The 16,833-nt window shown below is 41.9% G+C and overlaps 1 protein-coding gene across 2 annotated transcripts in view; it reads right to left on the bottom strand.

The window, feature by feature from the left end:
* Positions 1 to 16,833, bottom strand: part of ARID5B (AT-rich interaction domain 5B) — a 191,277-nt gene that overhangs the window by 32,386 nt on the left and 142,058 nt on the right. The window contains exons 1-4 of one of the 2 annotated variants that reach the window (XM_040242299.1): positions 14,730 to 15,091; positions 13,189 to 13,301; positions 6,793 to 6,997; positions 4,810 to 4,862 (exon numbers count right to left, since the gene is read on the bottom strand). In XM_040242299.1, the coding sequence (XP_040098233.1) occupies positions 4,810 to 4,862; positions 6,793 to 6,997; positions 13,189 to 13,301; positions 14,730 to 14,733 (375 nt within the window). In that variant the 5' untranslated portion in view covers positions 14,734 to 15,091. Of the gene's footprint in view, positions 1 to 4,809; positions 4,863 to 6,792; positions 6,998 to 13,188; positions 13,302 to 14,729; positions 15,092 to 16,833 lie in introns of those variants that run through there. The other variant, XM_040242298.1, reaches the window with a different exon arrangement.

A 16,833-nucleotide genomic window follows, 5' to 3' on the forward strand; every position in this document is an offset into this window, starting at 1 on the left:
ACTGGAGCCTTTCAAAGCTACATGACATCATCTTTGGCCTTGAGAATTTTGAATTAAGCAAGAGGCTTTGTCTGTCCAGAGAACTAGGGTTAGATTCAGAGGATGTCTTGAAATGATGTCAAAGCCAGAATCTGATGTCAAGGCCTAATCCTTCCAGCAAGAAGACAAGTGGCTTCTTCCAGTTGTGAAATAGTGGTCCTGTCTCACCCCTGGGGAGAGGCAGGACTGCGAGCTGGCATTCTTAGAAGGCAACACACTTGCTCTTGCGTGGTCCTCTGCCTCTAGGATAAGATTTACTCAACCCACTTCCCAACTCTACCTCTCTCCAAATATTGCCTCTGGCTTGCCATCAAATGGTTAGCCAAATGGAAATCACTTTAGCAAACCACGGTCAACATGCCGCATCCTGGTAATACCCCAAGCTACTCTGCAAGCCTTAACTACTTGACCAGACGCTGAAGTGAAGACCTTCTTAGCTCATCAGCAAAACTTTATTCAGTTCTGCCTCCTCCAATGTAGGTGACCCAGACTCTCAAATGTTTGGAAGGAGAAGTCAGATATATGATTGTTAAAGAGGTCTCATTGCCAACCAATCAAAATGCCAAGATGATGTGCTTTAGGAAATCAAATCCATTCAATACGTTTATGATCTATAAACCTAGGGATGCAGAGACACGATATATATTTCTAGCAAAGGCAGAAGAGGCCAAGAGAACAGAACATAGCTATTAGTTGAATGCTATAAAGGCTTAAAATAGAACTTCTGCTCTTTTTAAAAAAAAAAAATATTCAATTTGAGGGCTGTGAAGGACTAAAATGAAATAATCCATAATCCGCAATTCAAACCAGAAAGTTTGGAATAGTTTATAACCACAAACAAAAACAAGCCAATTAAAATGGCCTCTTCTTATAACCAGAAGGAATTCCAGAGAGATCTCTTTATCCAATCACAAGTTAACAGCAGAAGAAATATATCTACAGATTTTAAACTTGCAAGTTTTTACTATTACTGAGTATTTACATGTTCCAGACTTCTTGACCCATCTTCTAAGGTCACACATTTTTCTCAAGAATCAGAAAATCTCAACTAGTTAGTTGGTATATCAGGTAAGGTTCATGTTAAGTTCAAAGAAATGACTGAAAGATGCTCCCAAAGAAAGTATTATTAGATCTCTTCTTTCCCCAAAGCATCACCCCCAACACATAAAAATATACATAAGAGACTGCTGAGGATGCAAAGCACAAAGAATTTATAAATCTCTTCCTCCTAGTAATGATGTTACAGAGGTTGAGATAATTGTGCACGAAATTCTCAGCAGTTCAAAATTTGAAAGAGTGCCAGGATGACCCCCATTCAACTCATTTCATCTCCTTGTGCCTCAGTTTCCATATATGGAGCAGGGCAAGGATCTTTTTCTGCACAAAGGCCAATTCATGAAAACTGAAACTGTGAGGGGGCTACACTTTTCTTTATTCAAAATGAAAATAGCTCATCGAGTCCCAATTTAGATTGCCAGTTTACCAAATGGAAAAATAATCGTTGGAAACTTTGTGCTGCTTTTGAGCCAAGGAATGTTAATATTCTGGCATGTTTATCGTACTTAGTAATAGCCTGAAGACAACCTTCTAATCTTTGATACTTAGATGGGGGCCGGATTTTGAAGCTAGGAGTCCTGAAGTTTTATAATAATCATTGTTACTATTAGCTTTGAATTAACAGAATCTGGGCAGTTATTTTTAAAAGAAAGGATTCTCAAATACACTTTAAAACTCCCCATTGAAAATGTGAGCTGCAGTTCTTGAGTAGCCTCTGGGAACCACTGATCTAGAAGATTCCAAGATCTCTTTTGAGCTCTAAATGACAAGTCTACACTTGCTTCTGATATCAGATGATCTCACAGATAAGTATCCTCTAGTAAGGCTCTGATGACAACTTAAGTCCTCAGACTTTGGATATTATTAATATATCTCCTGGACTGACTTCAAAACTGAATCCTCACTGAACATCTCACAATTTTACTAGTCAAAATATACTAAAGAAAAATGTTTTCTATACTTCAGAGATTCAAAAGCTTAAAGGTAAAATCAGAGTGGCAAACTCAAGGGCCTGCAGGGTCAACAGGTAGTATGAGGCAGTTTTCAGAAAGGAAGGAGGTAAAGAAGGAAAGAAAAAAGGAAGGGAAAAAAAATCCCACCAGTTGGTTTTATTCAGTTTATGGCCTCAAATATAGATTTTATAGTGAGATAGTCACACAGATTCACTGCTTGAGATGAGATGGAACAACGTGGCATATTGTGAAGAACGCAGGGACCCAACAAAGGATGAAGGAGCTGAAGGGTGAAGTAGAGAAGAAAGGAGGAAAAGGACAGCCCCACAGGTCACCAGTCCCCCTTGAGGCTCGGCTCAAGAGATGTGAAGCACATAACCAGATGGAAAGCAGAAGCCAATCTGGTCTTCCATGCTTCCCAGCCCAGCCTTTCTCTCCATTCTGTCTAGCACGATACAGTGCAGGCAATATAGGCGGCAAAACTTAACACTTGCTGTCAGTCTTCATGATCCCAACCCCTCACTGCCAGCGTCCAAGGACCTCCTTCCCTAGGCTCCATCCTTCCCCCTGAATTCCCCTTCATGGTCATCTGTCCCAGCCACCTAGTGACTCTAAGTTACTCAAACTTGCTATACCCAACTTCATTCTACCTACATAGTTTGTTTCCCCATCTGATTGTCTCATCCTTAGAAGACCATAATCTTTCACATCTAAATTCCATCCATTCTCCAATATTCGGCTCAAGTGGCATCAGACCTGTAAGTCTTTCTTCCTCATCTCTAAATGAGGAAGTACTTTACCCAAACAGCACAACTGACCTTCTCCCACTCTATCTTACAGCTGATGCCTTTCCTGGGTGGTAAGCAACTGGAACCCCTAGCCTAAATATTTTTATGTCCCCCGGAGTGTCTAACACTACATCTTATACTTGTAAGATGCTCAATAAATATGTGGTCAGGTGATCTGCTGATTGTGTGCTCATTCAGTCATTCATTCAACAGAAGAATAATCACTGTTTGTTCAAAGAGTACTGCAAATGCCTTGAAAGTCATCAGAAGTTTCTTTTATATTTTCTACACCAGTCTGCTGTTGCTTGTTAAAAAGAAAAAAAAATTCTGATGCAAATACATAAGATACAAAAGCAGGAAAAACTAATTCAGTGAAATCTGCTGGCTCTCTCCCTATCAGTGAGTAACAAAAAAATTCCTGGGTTTGAATAGACATTTCATAATGTTGTGCAATATCATGTAACTATCTGCAGTCAGAGTTCATAAGAATGTGTATTCCTATTCTGAACATTAAAGGTTAGACTTAAAAGTCTAGGCTATGGGGTGGACTGCTAAATTTATGAGACTAACACTGAATAAGTTATCATCTTTTTCACATGCATGAAACCTATAATTAGCTCAAGATTTTACAAAACTAAGAGCCACAGTGGGAAGGAGTAAATCTCCCCGCCTTATCAACAGATCCAACCAAGTGAAAAACTACATTATTTATTTTTCAGTAGGGCACTCAGTAAAACAGAAATTTTAAGCAAATTATATCTATGAAATACATGTTTAAATATAGTTCATGTAAGTATCTGATTTCCTTATAAACATGTATTGTCTATATAGTAAACATTTTACATGCATATAGACCCACAAAGAATTCTTAGAATACCAGGTTATTAATTATAGATTAATACCAGATTAATTAATACATTAATTAATAATAGATTATCTGACTCACGTATTGCTTGCCATCTTTTTCCCATCCCAAGCCCCTGACATCAAACCCTCATATTAGTTTGTGGAATAAAATGCTATATCTGGCGAGAAACACTAGTTATTATTTTGGGTTAAAATGAGTTTCATTTTCTTGACTTTCTGTCTCTGCCATCTTACTTTGATACAGAGATATACCCCAGGTTACTCTGTAAGGAAAAAAAAAATAATAATGTCTTCAGTTGTAGAAGAAACTGCACAACTCAATCTGATCACTATGTGGAAGAGAAACTCTTTCCAATGACGACATCTTCCCATGCCACTTGATTTTATTACAGATGTCATCTCTGTATGCTATATTAGTGCAGCTCTTTCTTCTTCTTTTCAAGATTCTAATCTGAGTCTGTTGCTCTAACATTTTATCGGTTCAAAATTCATGCTGTAAAAATCCGTGGCCATCAAATTTTCCTGTAAGCTAAAAATAACCCGTTGCTGTCAGTTAGAATTAGCTGATAAAGAGTGTCAGAGCCTGTTCTGAGTAAGTTTGATAACTTCCTGTTTATGCAGCACTGACCCTTGTCTAATAAAGCTTCTCTGCTCTAGAATGAGAGGAGATTCTGCTGCATTCTATTCCTTAATGGCCAATACTGATTACTTTTGAAAGCCTTTAATACATTTCCCATATTAGACATGAACAGATGTCAGGTATGTTGCCAAGGGAAATTTCTTTTATGCAATCTTGGCTTGTTGTACAATAATAGCCCTTTCTCAACATGGGAAAAAATTACAGACCTAACTAATTTCCCTGACAGGGGAGAGTTACATATGTTTTCCACTTGTAGTTTTTACGACAAGTTTACAATTTTGCCAAACCTGGAACTAATTGGGACTGCTTCCAAAAGCGGCCCAATAAACCCCCAAAAGTGTACAGCCATTTGAAAAGGCAGTCGGTGACGGACATGTTTGCATTTTCTCCATTTTGGTCAAAGCAGGGTGGGGGTAGGGGGAGTTAGATTACAAAATTATTTCATTTAAGTTGCTTAAACACTTACTGTTTCATATCCTCCCAGTTTTTGAGCAGCTTGAAACATAGTCCAAAGGTTAACTGTTAGAGGGACAATAAGTATTTAGATAAGCATTGCATTAACATATTTCCAAGAAATGTCAATTAAAACATTTTGTTTTGTTTTTTCAATGAGAAAGAGAAAATAAACAGAAATATTAACGTAACCCAGAGAGCTAAGTTCTTGGGAAACAATTTGCCAATGGGTATTCAACAACAGGGTATATTAGTACCACTTAAAATATTTCTTAAGAAACAGTCACAAATACAGAAACGGTTCTACCCTTAGGATAAAGGACAACACAATTTTTAGTCCTGTTGCCATCAGCAGACCAAGGGAAGCTACGTTACAGCCTCCTTGCGAAAAGCATGGGATTTCAAAACAGGGGTTGTCTTGTAGGACCCTTAGAAAGAAGCCATTGATTAAACAGTAATATGTAATGCCTCCTTCAGAGAAGAACTCTCCATAATCAATAAATATCAACCACTTTAATATATGATTACCTTAACAGAATTTCTGATGGCAGCAGTATATTAAAAGCTCCATAGCATATTTCAGTATCACACGGTGCCTTGCACTGAGCAGGTAAATAAGTCAGCCACCCTTGAGGGGGCGGTGATACAACAAATCAAAGGAAAAGAAGATTGTTCATTCCCAAAGGAACTGAGAAATGTGCCCACCTCATCCCCTAACTTACTTGGCCTGTGTGACGGTGCAAATACACATTTTTAAAAACAAATTCCTCTTCACAGGGCGTGCATATGTTTATGCTATTAATTATCTATGCCAAATTACTGGTAACCCTGTTCATTTGTACTAAATACCATGGAATGGGACTGCTGAGGATTTGATTCTTTCATAAGAGGGGAAAATTGAACTTCAAGTACTTCTTTGGTAAAGGAAATGAAGAGTAAAAAAAAAAAAAGGCTCTGTGACACAACACTTTCAAAAAGCCTCACTGAACCTTGCACTATTTCAAAGCTATCAAGAGGCCTGCCTCAGCCTTGATTTAATCTGAACCAATGCATAATGCAACAAAGCTGTTCATAGTACATTAATTTTACTTCCATTTCAGGCAGCCAGTTTTCAGACAAACATTGTAATCATTTGTAGTTATATAAGTTTATAATGGCTGCGAGTGTTCTCTTGCAATCAGTGCCAATTGCTATTAGGTATGTAAATTGTTATGTAAAACATACAGGTTTGACATTCTTCATCAGAATGACACATGGTTTTAATCTAGAAGATACATTTGGAGAAAATACTGTTTCAAACCAGGGGCTCATCGCTTTGTGTGCCACAAAATCCAGACAGAGGTAAAATATAGACTCAGTTGTGAAATCAGGACAGGGTCTGGGTTTCCTCTCTTTACATGGAATTCTGCTCAGCCATGAGTTCCCTGTTCTTCTCTAAAATATATGACGACACTTACACGTACATGTCAAAGTAATTCAAAAGTGGGGCCTCAGTTCCAATCTGTGTCTTTCTTGTTTTCTCTGAAGTCATCATGTCTTTGTTATCTCTTAACAAATTTGGGGCTTAGGAAATATGTTTTCTCTTTGTGGTGGTTTTGTCCATCTTTAAATGTCCTCCTTTTAAAAGCTGTCTTTTCACAGGCAACATCTGTGCCTGATAAAACTACGTCATGTTATTATTTCAGAAGAAAGGCGTTACAGACACTCAAGATTGACAAAACAGAAAATGAGAAACTTTCAACATGTCTATTTCCAGTCATAATCAGTGGATTCAAGCCTATAAATATCTCACTGCAACTGCCCCAGAAGGGAACAATGTAGCAGAAAGAGGCAGGGGGAAGAAATTCCTGGCCTGGATGATTTGTAGATTTAGTATAAACAGAGTATCATCCCCGGTAGAGGATTTCAACATAAGCCTGAGTCAAAAATTTCCAACCCCCAATTCAAAGAATCTGAGTAGCTTTGATATTTCAGAAATGAAAACAAGTATACTTACTCTGTTTAAAACCTAAATAGGGTATTCGTTCTATTGGCGTCTTTCTTTCTTTCATGTATTTATAAAGTGCCACCAGGAAGGCCTGCTCGTCGGCCCTACACTCTTCACCAACGGCAACCTTTGGTTTTTCTTCATTGGAGACTTTTTTACAATTATTATGGTTATTCTTCGGTTTGTTCAAGGCTGACCTAGCCTCACATTTCACCTGGAAAGGGGGCGGAAAAAAGGCCATGTCAAATCCAGCACAGCTCTGGGATTCCTACAGGGACATAGCTAGAGACATCGTCCACTAAAGTGGGAAGGGGGGGACCCAGGAAACTATCCTGGCCCTGAAATAGCTCCTAGAGCATCACAGACCACGGGCGGTAAATTCCTGAGAAGGGCCGGAAACTGTGGTAGGCTTTGGGGTACTATAACCTTGGTCACAACTACTCAGTGCTAGACACGAAAGCCATCACACATAGTATGTAAACAAACGGATGCGGCTGTGTTCCAATAACATCTTATTTATAGAGACAGGTGGCCAGTGGGCCATGGTTTGCCAGACTATGCCAGCCTCTTTTAGACTCCTTACCAGCATGTTGATGTGAAACCAGAAACGGTGTTTACATCTGCTGGGACCACTCTCCTGTCTCTTTATACACTTTATTTTCCTAAGGGGTACCAGTGGTTACTGTCATCATGGAAGGAACCCTGCGTTCTTAGTAAGAGTCCCAGGTTCTGCACTTTGGATCAAGATGAAAGGCAAGTGCATTTCTTCACAGTAAACTGATCTTGTTGCAACTCTTCCCAGCAACCTGGAAAAACAGGCCAATGCTGGCTGATGCCGGCAGCACCAGCAGAGTCTCTGCCATCTGTCACCCGAGCGTGATACCCAGACACACCCTCAATAGGAAACCAGACAGCCTACTCTTTAATGAGGGTGCCTAGCTTTTCGGTCAGCTCTGAAAATCCCGCAGATGTTAAGTGGCCACAAAGGAGAAAGTGGAGGTCAAGTAAAAACCCAGGAGGAGTAAGTGAAAAGCTTCAGAATTAAAAAATAAATGGTGGTAAATGGGCCACATGGAGCAGCTAACCCCACGTTCCCGCCTCACTGCCGTGTTCTACAAGAGGCCTTTGATGGTTGTTAAATAATACGCTAAGGTGCTGAGCTGTTTTAACTGTCAAAGGGGGAAGTACAAAGGGTCAAGCTTTGAGTTCAAGTGTGCCCACGGGGAACAAGTAGGTTCCAATATTCTTTACATCTCCCCACCTAACATCGGAGAGGAGAGGACGAGTGCCTGGGCAATACGGTGAATTAACGTGTCCCACACAGTCAACAAAGTTTTCCATTTCAGATTCCTGACACCTCTCTGTCTTTCCATTCAGATTCTCCTTTGCAAGCACTAAGAACATAAAAGGCTATGCTTATTTATTAAAGGGAAACATCTCCTCTACAAGGGTTTTCTTTATTGCTTATTCTCTCACATGAACACACCAGTTTAATATCTAGATGGGTCCTGAAAAAAATAAATAAAACTTCCTGCACAACTCATTCAACCAGGCCTCTAGATAAGATTTTCATTTTTAAAGAGCAGTGGAAATGGGATGAAAACATGTACCCATGTAGGATTTCTACTTACAGTTATTTTCAAACTTTAGTCCTTTGTAACATTAGATTAAGGCGAGCATCCTGGGATACTTTATGTTGTCATCATTTTTCACTGCCAAATTTTAGATGTTGAGTCTAAAGTTCTGATGAAATCTATAATTTAACAGCTCTTTGGAATCATAAAAACCACTCCAGTTCTAATCTGTATTGCTTCCTGGCTTTTTCTGAGTGCTTACTATGTAGTCCAGCTCTATTCTAAGCCCTTTTTTGGTGTCATCTCCTTTCATGCTCATGACCCTAACAGGGCAGGTTATCACCCTCCTATCAGAGATGGGGAAACTGAGGTACAAGAGGAAGAGTAACACGTCCAAGACCATAGGATCACGTCCAGCATCCAGGTTAGTAAGTAGTGAGTTAGGGATTTGAACCCTAGCAGTCTCAGCCCACTCCAGTATTCTTGCCTGGAGAATCCCATGGACAGAGGAGCCTGGTGGGCTATAGTCCATGGGGTTGCAAAGAGTCAGACACGACTGAAGCGACTCAGCACAGCACGGCATGGCAGTCTCACTCAAGGACTTATGGTTATAAACACTATCTTTTACTGACCCTCATAAAAATACTAAATTGATAGTCAAAATGTTGTTATTGTTCAGTTGCTCAGTCATGTCTGACTCTTTGCAACCCCATGGACTGCAGCACGCCAGTCTTCCCTGTCCTTCACTATCTCCTAGAGTTTGTTCAAACTCATGTCTATTGAGTCGATGATGCCATCCAATCATCTCATCCTCTGTCGCCCTCTTCTCCTCCTGCCCTCAATCTGTCCCAGCATCAGGGTCTTTTCCAATGAGTCAAAACATTCTTCCAATTAAAAACTGTATCTTATTACTAAGCATTACAAAACCTATAGCTTAGAAATGTGATTTACCAAGTGAGAAGTAGAAGATAAAGTTAGGTGGTTTCCCGAGTGTAAAGAGCTCCATTCCTTCTGTTGTGTGTTGAGCAAAGGGAAAGAAACCAGTGTGAATGCAGTAGCCACAATGAGCTGGGAACAGCGCCGTGGGCTTCATACAAGCATCCCTGAGTCCCATTTTACAGAGGAGGAAAGTGAAGCTCAGCGAGGTGATGTATTTTGGCATGTGGCTAGGGTCAGGTAGAACTCGGAGTCTAGAACTCAGATCTCCTCACTATAAACCCTTTAAAAACAGGACTTGATGTCAGCTTTGCATATAAAATCAGGCTGAATCTTAAGTTTGCAGTGATAATAGTCCAGAAGTTAAGGGAGTATGAGCTTTGCCCCTTAGTGTCTAGGGAGCTGCTTCACCCATGCAGAAACAGCCAGAGAGAAAAGGAAGCATGGAGAGCACACACGAGCCCAGCCCAGAGTCATCAGACCCCTGATGACAGGAAAGGCTCCAGGTGTAGCCTGGCTGCCGCCTTCTGAATTACATCCTGAGCCTCAGGGAGCTCCTCGAGTCTGGGGGATTTGTAACACACGAACAGTAGTTTCCCTTCACAGACTAACTCCACGCATTTCTCAACATACATGAGCCCTCTAGAGGATAATTCTCTTTCTGGGTAGGACCAGGTCAAGTTCCTTGGTACAATTTTTCACACTTACCAGAAACTGTCTCAGCATTTTAAGCTACTGAAATACTACACAGGAGCTAGTCTTCATGCAGACCTCGAGAAAGCCCAGCCTTTTGATGGTAACAGGTAATTACTATAGTCTGTTTTCCTGACCTGAGCGCCTTACACTTGTCGAGTTCACTCAGAGCTTTGGGGTTTCCAGAGTGATTGAGGAAGTGCTAATTAAAGGATCCACATTTAACGTTTGCAGTGAACCACCACCTATTTGATATTAACCACATCCTTTCACTGGATTGAGCTGTAACTAATCCAGCCTTCAACCCAGGCAGCAGGATGTGCTGAACCAGCAGGAAAGGAATGAGAGTCTAATTTCTATTTGGTTACTAACTTCCTCGGAAATCCTCATGTTCCTTCTCAAGAAACAAGAAGGATATTCCCCGGGGTAAGTTCTTAGGACCAAATGGGATGAAAAATACTGAAAAATAATGAAAGCATCACATTTGTAAAATAGTGAAAGTATGTTTGTGATTTCAATGAAAGAACATACTGCAGTTTCCCTTTCCAATGGTCCTTTTAGAATGTAAGCCACCTGTTGTGTACTTCTGGCCATTGCAAAGTGCTTACAGGATGTGAAAAGTCATTTGCCTTCTATCAGTGGAGGCCTTTCATTTGAGAGCCAGGCTAAGAAGACTTCTCTTATATAAGTCACCATGTGAATAAGTTTTTTGCCCCAGACCTGGATTTGGGTAGGACATGTTCTTCTCATCTTCAGAGAACTGGTAGCCTCTTCTCCATGACTCTGTCATTGTAAAGCCATGACATTCTCTGTCCCTTGGAAAACAGTCTTACAAAGCTAGTTTTCATGTTCTCACTGAAAGAGGGCAAACTCTGGATGGTGACAGGCAAATTAACTTGACCTGCTTTTCCAGCCATGCAGACAACAAACTGAGTGAGTTCTTACTCTGACAGCGCTTTGGTGCATGGAGCTGCAGAAAGCTGGTACTTATCCATAGTTAAAAGTAGTCTGTTTGAGACACTTCTGGAAAAAACAGCCACACAGGTCTTGGTTAAAAAGCCCAACTGTTGCCTGCAACATTGCTTCCAGTTCAGCAAATGATCACAAGCTTGTAAGCTCTCCTGTAGTATTTCCTGAGAAGAGACCACTCGAAGACACACCTGCCTTTCGCATGGTTGTCCTGGCCCCAGATGTGGCTTGTTTATTCTGCAGGGACTTTGCATCCATTCGTCAGTAACAACAGAAGCCCGCCATACTTCATAGCTACCAGTCTCTCTCTTCTAGGTGAAGTGGTCTTTCCAGACCCAGTGGAAGCAGCCAAGGCAGGACTGTAATCCAAGACTCCCAAGAAGAGCAAGGCGTTCAGACTGGTCCCTGGGAGCTGACTACAGCGTCACGTTCATCCACTCACCAGTGATATCTGTGATGGAAGGGTGAGCCTCCTCCTTGTAAAGATGCTGAATGGCACTGCTGGTGCAGGGCAGGTGGAAAGGGTCTCTTAGAAAACCCAGGCTAGACTCCCATTCCTAAGAAGCAGGTGAGCAGCAAATACAGCCTCCAGTTCTCTTCAGTTGTGTGGGTCCCAGTGTGAGTCCTGAGCTGCCTTCCATGGAAGGAGAGGTACTGTTCTTTCAGGCCAATTGTATGAGTTCCGTAAAACTCCCAGAGGCATACTGTGGTGGTGGCTGCAAATGCCTCGAGAAGGAGCTTCATCCTGCTGGGCTCAGGTGCAGAACATGCTGGGATAAACACGGAACATCACCTTAGAGGTATGGGGCAGGGCTCCAACACGAGACTTTGTCAGTACAAGCTCTGCTGAGGGCTATGATGTCTCTCGGCTCCATCCTGCAGTATCCTGCAAGCCACATCATAGGGAATAAACTGTTCCCGCTGACATCCTTCAAGATCACAGAAGCCAAAGTCCTGGATAGGTAGTTGTAGGGCCAAGATGTCCAAATTACGAGAAAATGTCACCCTCGGTATCCACATGGACTCACTCGCAGAAGGTCAAAGGAATAGAACAAAAATAACTTTAGGCAAAAACAGATTCGTTTTTAGCCAGAAAATATACATTTCTACTAGGTGATCTTTTTAACCCTTTGCAATTTTGAAAGTCCTCAGAACTTCCTGATGAAACAGTCTTGCTTGAAGATAAGATACAGAATGTGAATGTCTGTGATTTGCTTCTTTACACTGGAAGAGAAGTGGAGGGCATGGCAGAAAAACAGTCAACTGCCAGCATAGAACTGAAGTCATGGTTTTCCACATCAGGATCTTCTAGATTCACTAAAAGTGCTCCCATTTTTCTAAGTTTAGTCCTTGGATCTGGAAACGTGGTGTCAGTTGAATTCTGGGCTTCAATTCAGGTCCTAAAGGGGCTATTGCTGTCTTTGGCACAGAAACAACACCTAAACGCAAACACCCCGTAAACGGAATCATGGAAATACAATCCAAGCCCACAAAAGTGAAAAAGATAAGCCTAAAAATATGAAGTGACACTTCACCCTTCGCGGTGCTAAATTCTTCAGGCATGCACTTGCAAGCTTCCTAAGAATGCTAAGGCAAAACGGCCCCAGGCCCTGAAAGAGACTCTAGAATTTGGACTTCCATTCCGCATTACGAATGATCTTTAAAAACATAAATTTGTATACAGGTATATGTATACATGTAAGGACTGGGCTACGTGTCTTTAATCCTAAGGTCAATTAGAGGGGATTTGGAAAAAAAATAACTTGAAAAAAAAAATTCATTCTAGCCATTTCTAATTCCATCCAGTTTTCATCTCTGAAGCATATTTAGATGAATACATTCAGAAAGAGGATGGTTCATCCAGTCTATTTTTGATACCAGCAGAGTAAACTATGTCATTGTGTCACCTACTATGAAATCTCAGCCTCAATGACGTGGGCGCTTAATCATCTGTCCTTTACCCAACCCTCCAAGCCGGGAGGTGGGAAGTCTTTCTGTTGACTAATCAAAATGCCTGCACTGCCCCCTCCCCTAGCTCCCCCCTCAACCCCCACCAGGGGAGGGGCGGGTGGCAGGAACAGGCACAGCAGAGAGCTGTGAATATCAAAGTCAGATTCTGAATTGAAAACTGCCACCAAGACACAGGCACAGACAGATAAAGAGAAAAAGGGGAAAATAAAAAGATGCAGCAAAAACAAATACCACCGAATACTGGGGAGCCAAATGACTGTACCTTGGCAACGGATTTGCCATCGGAATTGTTGTTGGGATCTTTACCACCACTGAAAGAGTCTCTTCTTTGTGGGCATGGCTTCTTTTTGCGTGGTCTGCCTTTAAGATTTGGCGCTGAAAACAAATGGAGAACAATTGAGAGGCATTTTCATTTGCGTGGGTTTCCTTATTAAAAACTGAGACACTCACTCCAGCGGCGCCCTCTAATTGTTCTGAGAAATGTACACATCTGCGGTAGCCAAGCCTCCTTTCAGACGTCCCTCTCTGATGGGCTGTGTCTATGTAGCCTCTGCACTTCTGGACGTGTTTCTCAAAGCTAACCTGGTACACTGGAACACATCTAATTGATGTAAATGCAATGAAGCCCTCGGCTTTAAAGGACGATAATAAGGAAAACGCACTTCCCTGTTGGTACACAAGAAACACACACTGGCCTTGAAAGACAGCCCTGAGCCAGGCTCATTCTTTGTGTTTTGTTTTGTATCTTGTTTTCAGAAACCCAAGAGATATGCCAGCCCATTATGGCATCATAGTACTGTAACATTTGAAAACCTCTGTCTTCAAAAGTGGAAAGGTAAGCATTTTCTCAAAGTATGATACAAATGAGTAAGGGAGAGCTGTAGACAGAGGCATTCACAATAATCTGAAAAATATTACTAAATGTATTTACTAAATAGTATTTGCAACCAGCATGTCTCAGATCTCAGGGCATCTGGCAGGTACATTTAAGTCAGTATGCTCTTTTTCTTTTCAATATACATATATTTTATGAAGATCTTGAGGGTTATTTAAAATAACGTCCAAAGATCATACTGGAGTTAGCCTGATTCCGTGGAGATTATACTTTTTAAAAGCCACAGACAAGACACAAATCAAAGTTATATTTCATCTTGGATGCTGAGGTTGAATCCCTTTAAGATCCATAAAAGGAAGAGAGAAAAAAAAAAAAAGGCTGCTGTTTATTGAGGGCTGCTATGACTCTCCGGCATGAGTTTTCACATTTAACTTCACCAATTACCCAGTCAAGCAAAATTAAAACAAACTAACTAACTGGCTAGCCCTTGAAGAATTTCAAACTAACCCCAATTACACCCCAAGCAATTTCTTTAGGCCCTTTCAAGGTACCACACTTTTTAAAAAATTATTATTGCTTTAAGGTATGATTATGGCCATACGAAATCTGAACAACTCCAACCCTCTTAATTGTTGTTATTCTTACTTATGTCATGCAGTTAGCCAGTGGTTTTAGGACACTGTACATCATACTCATCTTACAAACACAATTAATCCCACTAATTTGATTTTCTACTATGGATAACAGTCTTGCTGTTGACAAAGCACAATAAAGCAGAGCTGCCTTTCAAATCAGGCAAAAGTTTCAAAAGTGGTTTTGGGGCTCAGACTCCCCGCTTCCCAAATCTTCTCTCCTCTCATCTCCCCACAATGTCTCTCTGAAAGCCCATCTCAGAAAGCGATCCTGGCATTACCAAAGGGATACAAACTCACAAACAGAAAATCAAGCAAAGAGAAAGCGGCGATTACCCATTCCAGTCGGCAAACATCTGCTTGATGATGTCTGTGCTCATGAAAGCTACAGCATGTGACTGCTCCCCGGCCCCACGTCCCTGGAAGTCTCCACTCGACTTGGTGTGGATGTCAGCTTCCCTCCGAATGCGAGCTGCGAGGCTCAGCGCTCTGCTTACAACTCCCCTCCCCCGGCAGCTCCATTACTCATGTAAACACACAGCAGTGACTAGCACGGGGTGTGTGGGATGAGCTCCGAGGACTTGGCTGGAGCTGCCAGACTAGCAGGCAGGGCTCGCCTCTCTCCACCTCCCCGAATGGGGTGGGTGACTTCATCCTGCCTGTTTTGTGGCTCCTGACCTCCTGCTCCCCCGTCAGAGCGCGATGCCACCTTCCATGAACTGATGAGGCCCTCTGCCTGGAGCCAGGGTGGGGACTATTTTGATTTGAGGACTCTCGGTGTAGCACAGAAGTATTGCCACAACTGACCCAAGTGCTAAGACTTTAATGACGGTGAAGGAAGGATGTACTTTCAAGTCCCTTATCAAAATAATAGCCCAGCAGAGAGCTGACAGAAACTGACAGAACTTGAGGTAGGTCTGGGGCATTTCATTAAAAGGAACAAAACAACACTGCCTCTGTTCTAAGACTTGTTCCTATGATCTTTCCTTCCTAACAATTTTGGCAAAAAGCATTTAAACCTAAAAGGCATTTACTTCCAGAAAAGCTTTCAAATCCCAAAGGCCTTTTAGACAGAGAGAACTTGCACTGAACAGGCTGTTTTAAATAAAGGCAGAGGTTTCGGGAACTGACGATAAGTCACCCCCAAATCGGGTCTATTTTCTCCATTCTTTGAGCTGCTCTTAGAACCCAGACAGGGACATGCCCTTCCCCAGCAAATTCTGAGAATTACAAATTTAGAACAGGCTAGCACCTAATAGTCTGGTCACACAAACTGAAGCTCTAAGGAGACTCTGATCAAGAGAAAAAGCCTTTTGTTCCTCAGAAGGCAAGTACACTGATATTTCAGGTATATCCCACCAACCCCTTAAGTATCAAATTTGAATGCCTCTGTTAGTCTCACCTCTGAGCTCCTTTTCTGACCTTCTCGTATGGAAGGTATCATTGTGTTATTTCTACTTTAGCTGGCTTATTCTCACACTGAGTCGGAGAGTCCTCGATGGCAGGACCATGTCCGATTCATCTCTCTCTGCCCCAGTACCCACCCAGGGGCAGTAATGCCTAATACACTGTCGAATAATCAAGTGACTGCTGGAAATAAAGATGCCCACATATATGCCCTTGGTGTCAAGAGCTAGGCCTGTCAACTTGACCGCATGTATACCCATCACATTGGGCACCTGTAAATGGCATTGACCTTTCCTGCTCACCTGTGAGCTCTGGGAGCAAACACCAGTGACAGGAATTTACCGTGGGAGATAAGATCTCCCGCAGTGGGAGATGAGCCTTTGGTTCCTGCTTAGGGTAACTGTGTCTGGCATCTCAGTGGAGGCCATGATCTTGTCCCACATGAAATGAGCAAATAAACCGAACACCAGATGTTAAAAGTACTGGGGGAGGCATGCAGGACTCCATACAGACCAGGTTAAGAGCCTCCAAGATACAATTAAGGGAGTTTTTAGATCCACAAGACCTAAGGTGAAGCTTTGGGACAGCAGGGCTGGCTTCTGGGGACAGCAAATATTCTTGTCCCCAAATTACTCTTTTTTTCCTGCAGGGTCACAAAAAAAAAAATTTATTTGCTAGGCGGGTGAATGAAAACAAATGCTTTATGGTGTGGTGGTGGTCAGGGATGGGCTTGCTCTGGCCTTTGACTCTTTTATTAAAGAAACAGCCCACCTCCTCTCAGCTGCCCTGGACCAACCTACAGCTGCCCTCTGCTTGACAGCTCAGGGCCGCAGACTTACTGAGAGAACCCGAATCCTATAACTCCAGAATCACACCAGCTCCAGCTGCTTTAGAGGAGGCCAGTCTCTACCAAGAAAATGATTCTTGGAAGCTAGCAATACATGTAGTGACAGCATAGTTGGTTCTAGTCAGTTCTACTTTTAAAAACACAGAGCATGAAGCAATAAATGTACAGCTACTTTGACGTGTGTAT

Source organism: Oryx dammah, unplaced genomic scaffold (assembly GCF_014754425.2).
Source record: "Oryx dammah isolate SB20612 unplaced genomic scaffold, SCBI_Odam_1.1 HiC_scaffold_6, whole genome shotgun sequence".
In the NCBI taxonomy this organism is placed as follows: Eukaryota; Metazoa; Chordata; class Mammalia; order Artiodactyla; family Bovidae; genus Oryx; species Oryx dammah.